Here is an 8,803-nt window from a genome sequence, read left to right as displayed (position 1 = left end):
TTTATTTATTGTAGAATGGGAATCATAGAAAGTTAAAGGAAATTTGAAATATTTATTATTAGTTAATTGTTGAGAATTTTTTTTTTTGCCAACAACCAAAATATTACCATTCGTAACTCACTTTTTAACTTATTTGCAGGCTGATTTGATAGATTAAGAAGAGTGGTTTGAGTTTTGCTCCACCAAATTATCAAAGACCATCAAAATAAATATCAAAGATTCATGTAATTTTTGTATGTTTTATTTTGTGATAATGTCTTGACGTCAAAATAAATATTCCCACCCTTGCTGAATACTGATTATGATTATATTTTTGGTATGTATCATTAAAAAAAAATTGTGGTTGTAAGCAACCAAACAACATGCTAAAAGTTACTTTGAATAATGGTGGATCGAAATAAAGGACATTGATTTTTGAGTTAAAGCATTCCCCTCCCTGTTTGGAAATGCAAAATATATGCATTTTGCATCCTAAAACACTACATCTCATCACACCCTTATGTTTTTCAATGAATGAAAAAAATACAGCAATTCCAAATTAAGATAATTAAATAAAAAGTATTAACATTTTTTTAAAAATAGCCTCTAAGTATGCACATGAAATAATTTTTTTTTTTCCGGTTAATAATTTTAATTCATCATAATTTGCAATTGTTCCATTCTTCAATCACAAAAAATCTAGAGATGTGATGAAATTATGCGTTTGTGTGTGCATGGTTGCGTTGGAGATGCATTTATTTTTTATTTTATTTTAAAAATGGGGTTTGATTCATAACATATGTTAATTAGTTGGATTTCTGGGTATAATCCGGTTGTGAATTGAGAACCTTTTATGAATTGTATTTTTTTAGTTTCCCAGTATGATTGTTGTCATATTTTCTTATTACTCTCCCTTTTTATATTAAGAATGACACTCTTTTTTTTTTTTTGGATAGGAAAGAATGACACTGTTGATCCAAATGATTCACAACTGGTTCCCATTATTATTATTTTTCTTTTACCCTATTTGATATGGATGATAAAATTGGCATTTCAGTGTTTATTAAGGGTTTAATTGACATTTCAGTATGAATAATGCATAAATTTCAAACAAATTTTTTTTTTTTTTTTTTTGAGGGGAACAAAAAAACTTTCAGTAAAAAAAAAAAAAAAAAAAAACTGAAATTAATGGAATTTAGTAACAGCGGGGAGCAATTTGCATGTTACCAATCAATCAGGAGGGATATTGTATTATATGATTTAAAGGGACAAAATGCAATTAATCCCCAAAACAAAACCATTACTGTCATAAACAACTATCCTACCATTTTTCTTAATTCTCAAAGGAATTACAGGCTGAAGACTACACTGGGGTTCCCAACTTATACACTGTGGCTACATTTTAGAATTGAAGATAGAGTCTGCATTCCCATTATTGATGCATGATAGTAGAACATCCTTCAATGGGAATTGCCAAGGATTTTTTATGATGCAATTTCTGGAGAAAGGTAGTAGACTTAGTACATGATTGAAATGGACCAAGGTTTTACATATTCAAACAAATGCACATCACTGAAGCTATAAACCTGAACCCACTTGCCAGAGCACTGAATGAATGTCCATGCTTGCACAACTTGGGTCAAGCAGTTCTCCTGAAATCTTGCATCTGCTGTTAGGAAGGAAAACGCAAAAACATGAAAACGAGGAATTTTTAGGAGTTGTCATAAAAAAATTTAATCTTCGAATATCACCACCATTTCTAATTCATCAATTAATTATGTGAACTATAATTCTCATTTTAGAGATAAAAATCAACTTAATTCAAAATCTTAAATTCAAATATAGCGTCACAGCATTATAGCATGTGTAAATATATCCCAATATGATTTAATTTAATTGTTGACGGCTCCATATACTATGTACACTGCCCAACATGAATATATGAATTCTTTCTCATTTATATTCTATTAACACAAAACAAAGGCAATCAAAACAGAAGATAATGAAATGCTAACCCACTCATTGACATCCAATCATGAGTGTATTACTTTACCCTTCTACTTTGAGTTTTAAGCAAAAACATAGAGAAAAGGAAATCTCAACAGCTAGAAGGAATTAGGTGGAGTAGAGCTGCTAACCCATTTATCATTCACAACTGAATCTGGAGAAAGCGGGGGAGGAATATTCTTCAAAAGCCCAACATCATCTGCTGCCCTAATATCCACCACTTCAGCTTTCTGAGCACCTATCTCTTCATTTTGGATTCCTCTCAATATCTCCAGTACTTCATCCATGCTAGGCCTCATATCCCTCTCCTGTTGCAAGCACCGAAAAGCCAATTCTGCCACTGACGTTGTCATCTTCTTTACAGTGTAATCCTTTTCAAATCCAATAAGCGGATCAACCAACTCATGTAACGCATGATTTTGAATCTTGTTGACAGCCATATTAGCCAAATTTATATCGTGCCGGTGCCTATTGGTGTCCACAGCTGGTAATGATGATATAAGTTCAATTAATACCACTCCAAAGCTATAAACATCACTTTTGTCAGTGAGTTGGTAGCACTGGTAATACTCAGGATCGACATACCCAGGTGTCCCCTGTGGAGCAGTTGATACGTGTGTGACATCTGTTGGGAACAACCGTGACAAACCGAAATCAGCCACTTTCACTTGGAATTTCTCGTCAAGGAGAATGTTGTTGGTTTTGACATCACGGTGTATAACATCTGATAGATGGAGGAATGCCAGTGCCTCAGCTGACTCTATGGCAATGCTCAACCGAACTGGCCAAGTCAGCAAACCGGATTTCGAACGATTTCCATGAAGATGATCAGCCACAGTTCCATTGGGAATGTATTCGTAAACCAGGATAAGTTCTCGGCTACGTTTTGAGGTGCATCCATACAGTGTCACAAGGTTTTTGTGCCTTATCTTAGTTAGGATCTCAACTTCATTCATGAACTGCTCAACACGTTTCAAATTATTTTCATATAGGCGCTTCACTGCAACTATGCGCCCATCATGGAGCTTGCCTGCAAATGATTAGGAGAACACTTCAGGGAAAGAGATTTTTTAAAAGAAATTTAGGAAAGTTGCATGGGTGAGTGAACAATACAAAAGAAGTTATATCCTACCATAGTAAACAGTGCCGAAGCCCCCATCTCCAAGTTCTCTAGAAGTGTCAAAATTGTTAGTGGCTTCTTCCAGTTCATCATAGCTGAAGATCTGTGCTCCAAAGTAGGTGCTTCCCTTTTCAAGATCCGACTTTGAGTAGGGATAAGATGGGATGCTTCGAGAGAAATTAATTGAAGAAGCAGGTACTGTGCTTGAGGGAGGTGTAGGCAGGTCTTTGCTTTTAGATTCTTGAGCACGTCTTTTCCTCCGTTGAATGATGGAAAAGACCCAGACACCGAAAAGAATTCCAGCAATAGCTGCACCTGATACGTATAGGCCTGAAAATGGAAAAAGAGTTTGTCTAGGTTTTCTCTTCTGTATTACCGTTCTCATTGAGCACATGCAGTATAGTTCTAAGTTCTAACACCATAATATGTTGATGAATTTTCCTCCAACTCATTATGTGGCAACTCAAATGAGCATCCACATGACCTAATTTATAATTTAATGAATAACGAGTCATGATTTAATACATGTGGATAGTCTAATGAATCACCATGCAATGGATTGGAGGAGATTTAATGAACATCCATGTACTTTTATTCACATGACCTATTTAATACTAATGTGACTTGTTTAAATGACTTAATGAATAATAATTCATGAGAGTTAATTCACGTGGATGGATTCACCATGCAATGGGTTGGAGGAAAAGTTTGTCGATAAAATGTTTACCTAATTTGAGACCTGTATTGTTTCCATTATCTGCAATAGTCAAAAGATGCAGAAATGTCAGTCAAAATGATCATGAATTGGTATTCTAGGTGAACATATTCGATGAACATGAGAATATTAGTTAAGACATGCTTCTCTATAACTCAGATGATATACCAAAAAGGCTATGGAACAGCTCTAACAAAGAAAAAAACAGGATGGCGGTAGCAAGCAAGTGGAAAACCTATATGTATTCCTCTTTTCCAGAGATGCCCAGAAAATTATGAGCTCTTCATAGTGCAGGGTATATGGAGTATTTTTGTAATCCCATGAGATTGCATTTCATATTGGCTGGAATAGATATCAACTACATAGGCCTCTCTCTCCACTGGTCTGCTCATTAGCTGTATTGCATTGTTCAATGAAGATAGGAATAAATTTCACTCAATGTTAATTTTTGAAAATAACCTTTCCTTTTAAGCTCTTATAAATAGCAATGAAATGATTTGAAGTTTTTTTAATAAAATATTACGTGGGAAAATTTTATTGACATAAAATCCCAGAAAAATCTCACTACATAAGTATTGTGTTTGCGTGTGTGCGTGCGTATACATATAAATGTACTGTAGAACTGGTCTTAAATTGGAGTCACCCAATTATACAGACACAAGTAAGAAATTGAAGAAATGGCAATGTTTAAGCTTAATTATACATATTTTCCCCAAAAGCAAGTCAAACCTTTCCAAACTAATCATATTTAAATACATAACATCAGTAGCAATAGCACAAGGAAGATGGAAGGTTAATACATAATTTTAGTTTTCATTTTGTTTGTTTGTTTGTTTTGTTCCAGTAGCAGGATCAAACAAGAGAGGAAATACGTTTGCATGGTTTAACAATGCTTCTTTGCACTATCAACATGGATAAATTTGATAAAATCCTGTCTTCATTTCCTTTGTGAAAGATGTTCTAGTCATCAAACGACCAACTGAAATAGACTTGCCTTAGCATACAAAAAGAGAATTATCTATCAGTTAGAGCTGCTTGATGGCTTCTTCAGGAAGCAAGAAAATTATTGAAAGGAAGACAGAGGACGGAACAAACCATCTTGTTCTACAATATAACACCAAAATACACACATAGCAAGTGTAACGTAACTGTTCCGTGTTCGATCACTTTAACTCTCTTCTGGATAAGACATTATTCCCAGAACCAAAATCGATATACAAGTTAGATGAATTGTACAGATATTTTAATCCTAACACAACCATGTCCTGTGCCAACTAAATGGCATAAGAGTACGCACATTAGACCAAAGTATTAGTACCAAAACTTACTCGTCAAGATTCCAAATCCAATGAGAATCAAAGTTAATGTTTTCTGACTCAATTGATGGCATATTGATCACATTAGATATGTTTTCCGCAGACCAAACAGGGAGGAGTGCATCAAATTTCCAGTGGAATGAGCGTATTATGTACCATCTCATCGTGCTCTAAGTCTAAGCTTTCATGCTACATTTTGGGTTGGCAGCTTGAGTTCTAATACAACTTAATACAAGCAAGGAATATCGATCACATTCATATCATTACGGAAATACAGAACAGAAGTCATCCTATGTTTTTACTGAAGTAAAGTGGTCTAAAACTAAGAAGAATGAGTACATTTGTGAGATGTTCTATTGCCTAACCAAACATAACAAGATCCATTTTAAAGCTGCACAAGTTAAATGAATGAAGGAAAGGGCTGGGCATACCGGTATTGCATAAAATAGGACGACTAATCTAAATTACTGAATTGGAAGGAAGGAGTCTAATACCTGGCGGCTTGGGACACGGCTGAGAGATACAATTACTATAATTCACATTAAAACCTTCCATCAAAACCTCCCTAAGTGAGGCCTGTTTGCTTGTTAGCTGAAACGCCGCCGTTTGAAGGATTTTGAGTGTGACCCCGACGTGGCAGGTGGTAATATTGAGAATCGGATCGGTCGGAACCCGACCGGTTATATAAAAAGAAGCGCTCATTTCCTCATTAACGCTGCTACAGTTAAAGAGATTAGTTGGAAGAATCCGCATCTCCGTAAATTTAAAGAAGCAACCGTAGTAGATAGTGAGGTCCTCATTGTCGGTTGTGTAATCCAGAATAGTAGAATTTAGAATCGTGGAATTATTGAATTGATCCGCGAGGCAGGTGTTGTTCCAGAGGTCTGAGCGGGCAAGGGTCATGGTTTTGTTGGCCTGGTTGAGTCGGAGGACTCGGTAAGTCAGAGGTGAGATAGTCAACTCGGGTGAATCGGTAGGGGCGCAGTTGGTGAGTCGGAACTCGGGCTGGCCGCAGTGGGACTGGGAGGGCTGGAGTTCGTAGGTGAAGGGGTAAGAGAGATTCTTGAAGGGCCCACAGTCGAAGGGCGGCTGATGATAACATTCGTCGTCGGGGGCGACGGAGAGGAAGAGGAAGAAGAAGAAGAAGAAGATTAATGGATACATTGAGGCAGATGAGTGAGAGGAGGAGGAGGTGGAGGTCTTTGGTCTTAATTTTGGGTCATGCTGGGTGCTTGGTTACAACTTTTGACTTCTCGAGCAGGGTTGACTGTTAACAGTGGCGGGCTTTCGTTGACTTGGTCTTCCACTGTTTTCTTTTCCCATTTCTCAGTTGCACAAAATCAAAATGACCGAAATGAAGGAACGTTTGAAACAATTTAGCATGTTAAGAGCAATTACATCAATTTGTGCATAAGAATTCGTCTATTTTACACTTAAAATCTATTTATTTATTTTAGATACATATTTTTACAAAACACCCACATCAGACACACTTTATTGCAATTGTCGCAATTTATTGCAAATAACTATTGTGCCAATAACGTGCAGTATTAATATTGTTACATCTAGTTTAGTCTGTAATTACTAGACTAGACTAGACTAGATGTCTTAAACTCTTTTTATAATTGACTACTTTAGATGTGGGAAGTCCTCGCTTTACAGACAACATTAATTATATCTATTGAAGTAACTCCAAATTATTGGCCGGAAGTTTTTAATCCAATACCTTGTGGATCTAGTGAGCCAACCACTAATCCAAACAGTACAAATTCTAACTTCAATATTATTGGTGGCACATGGTAAGGTGGGTTTTTATGTCTTTATGTCGTAATTTGATTGATTAACACGAAAAAGATAAAGAGTAGTTTGATTAATTAGTATGAAACGGTGGATTGTTTAATAATTGAGGGGTGTTGTGGTCAACTTGTTTGGGCAAGAAATAGTGTTTATTTATGATTTATTTGTTGATTAGGAAGATTAATATGAGTTTTTTTATTTATTTTTTATTTATATTTTTTAATTTAAGTTAAATGATAGAACTTCCTCCAAAAAATAAAAAATAAAAAATAAAAAATAATAATAATTTAAATGACAGAAATTGTACTGATATAAAGAAGTATACAAAAGCCAGGGATAAACACCTTTGACAAAGGGACACAAGCAAATAGCTGCAGTGTTCCCAGGGATAAAAACATAAGAAGAAAATAAAGAGTGCTATTTCAGGCTAAACCTTTGACAAGCAAACACCTATTACATGAGTCTTGAGTCATGTAAAACAATGGATCTATTGTCGAAGAAATTTTAAACTATGGGTGATTTAAAAGGTCACTAAAGAATAAAAATAAAATTAGCAGGTTTAATTGGAAAGAAGGTTTGTACTAAGCAAGGCTTTTGTAGACAACTTTTGTGGCTAAGAGCATTCACACAAGGCTGAATATAGACTTAGTCAAATTTAATCTAAAATTTTTAATAAACTTAAATTCATCTAGTCCATATATTAGGCTCAATATCTATTTCTCTATTTATATAAATATTATTTTTTTTTGTCATTCTAATCTCTTCCACCCTTCCCCAATTTCAGCCAAAATCTTTCCCAATTCACAAATTATTCACTACACACCACCATCCACTGCCGGTGTCATTACCAAGTCAAATTCCTCTACCGTCAAGTCACACCCCTCCACCGTCATGGTCAACCACATCCGGTGAATTGTTCTCCACCAATTGCAAATCACGGTTTGTTATTAGCCATTCACAAATCATGGCCAACCATTATTGCAAATTGCCTCCTCCATTTCAATTTTGGAGAATTTATCATTCTCTGCCACAGCAACCGATGATTGGTGGGAGAGAGAGAGACAGAGAGACTGGGAATTTTGAGAGAGAGGAATAAAATAATAATTTGTGGTGGTCTGTTCACCAATAGTTTTTGGAGACACTGTTCATTTGTAAATTTCTTGGACAAATTGTTGGTATTGATGCAAAAGGATTTTAGGTGAGTCTGGCAATGTATTTTTGTTGAAACGAGATTTGTTGGGAGTGTTGAGATTGCTCTAAATCGGCATGAAAATTTTTTGGAGGCCTGTGGCTGTAAGCTCAGCTAAAACTGACATGATGCCAATAAAAAAGCATCTAAAATTTAGGCTAGTTTGTTTGTTTTTTTAATTTTGAGTAGGTGAAGGCGTCAAAAAATTGAACCCTGAAAATAAACCAACCAGGGCCACCACAAAGGTGAAGATAATAATAGCCCCATGGACCATAGACACAATTTAAGCTAATTACTTTATAGGTCAATTTAATGATATATATTAACACCTAACAATGTAAAACTGCAGTTAACATATCAGAAAATAGCAGTTAGCTAGACGTAATCTCTAAAAAATATGAAGCTGGAACTTCTTGACCAACTATTTGCAATTAAGTTATTTCTAGTTATGTTTCATTAGAGATGAAAACCAGAGTACTACATCTATCCAGAAGAGGTGCAATATTTTTTTGACGTAATCTCTAAAAAAAAAAAAAAAAAAAAAAAGAAGCTGGAACTTTTTGATCAACTCTTTGCTATTAAGTTATTTTTAGTTATGTTTCATTACTGATGAAAACTACAGTACTACATCTATCTACAAGAGGTGCATTATTTTTTTTTTTGTTAAACACTCTGGCTGT

The 8,803-nt window shown here is 35.2% G+C and overlaps 2 protein-coding genes across 3 annotated transcripts; both read right to left on the bottom strand.

The window, feature by feature from the left end:
- Positions 1–1,428: 1,428 nt before the first annotated feature.
- LOC115975769 (LEAF RUST 10 DISEASE-RESISTANCE LOCUS RECEPTOR-LIKE PROTEIN KINASE-like 1.4) lies at positions 1,429–3,604 on the bottom strand. 2 transcript variants are annotated; one of them, XM_031096735.1, is made up of 3 exons: positions 3,119–3,596; positions 2,118–3,016; positions 1,429–1,648 (listed from the first exon to the last, which is right to left on the bottom strand). In XM_031096735.1, exons 1-3 carry the CDS (start codon positions 3,498–3,500, stop codon positions 1,619–1,621), a joined length of 1,311 nt encoding a protein of 436 aa, XP_030952595.1. In that variant the 5' UTR covers positions 3,501–3,596; the 3' UTR covers positions 1,429–1,618. The 2 variants fall into 2 exon arrangements, with proteins under 2 accessions (XP_030952595.1, XP_030952594.1); XM_031096734.1 differs by lacking the exon at positions 1,429–1,648 and having other exon boundaries at positions 2,060–3,016; positions 3,119–3,604.
- A 182-nt stretch (positions 3,605–3,786) lies between these two features.
- LOC115965907 (LEAF RUST 10 DISEASE-RESISTANCE LOCUS RECEPTOR-LIKE PROTEIN KINASE-like 2.1) lies at positions 3,787–6,459 on the bottom strand. Its single transcript, XM_031085214.1, has 2 exons — positions 5,632–6,459; positions 3,787–3,863 (listed from the first exon to the last, which is right to left on the bottom strand). Exons 1-2 carry the CDS (start codon positions 6,299–6,301, stop codon positions 3,787–3,789), a joined length of 747 nt encoding a protein of 248 aa, XP_030941074.1. The 5' UTR covers positions 6,302–6,459.
- Between the last annotated feature and the right edge of the window lie 2,344 nt (positions 6,460–8,803).

Source organism: Quercus lobata, chromosome 2 (genome assembly GCF_001633185.2).
Source record: "Quercus lobata isolate SW786 chromosome 2, ValleyOak3.0 Primary Assembly, whole genome shotgun sequence".
Lineage (NCBI taxonomy): Eukaryota > Viridiplantae > Streptophyta > Magnoliopsida > Fagales > Fagaceae > Quercus > Quercus lobata.
The sequence above is the reverse complement of the archived record's forward strand: the minus strand, read 5'-3'. Positions and strand labels throughout refer to the sequence as shown.

Bases quoted from the DNA above. Each gene is read 5' to 3' on its own strand.
- LOC115975769 (XM_031096734.1), bottom strand. From the start codon at position 3,500: ATGTGCTCAATGAGAACGGTAATACAGAAGAGAAAACCTAGACAAACT. The intron at 3,017-3,118 runs GTAGGATATAAC...AATCATTTGCAG, and splicing joins CTTCGGCACTGTTTACTATG to GCAAGCTCCATGATGGGCGC.
- LOC115965907 (XM_031085214.1), bottom strand. From the start codon at position 6,301: ATGTATCCATTAATCTTCTTCTTCTTCTTCTTCCTCTTCCTCTCCGTC. The intron at 3,864-5,631 runs GTATTAGACTCC...TGACTATTGCAG, and splicing joins GCCGTGTCCCAAGCCGCCAG to ATAATGGAAACAATACAGGT.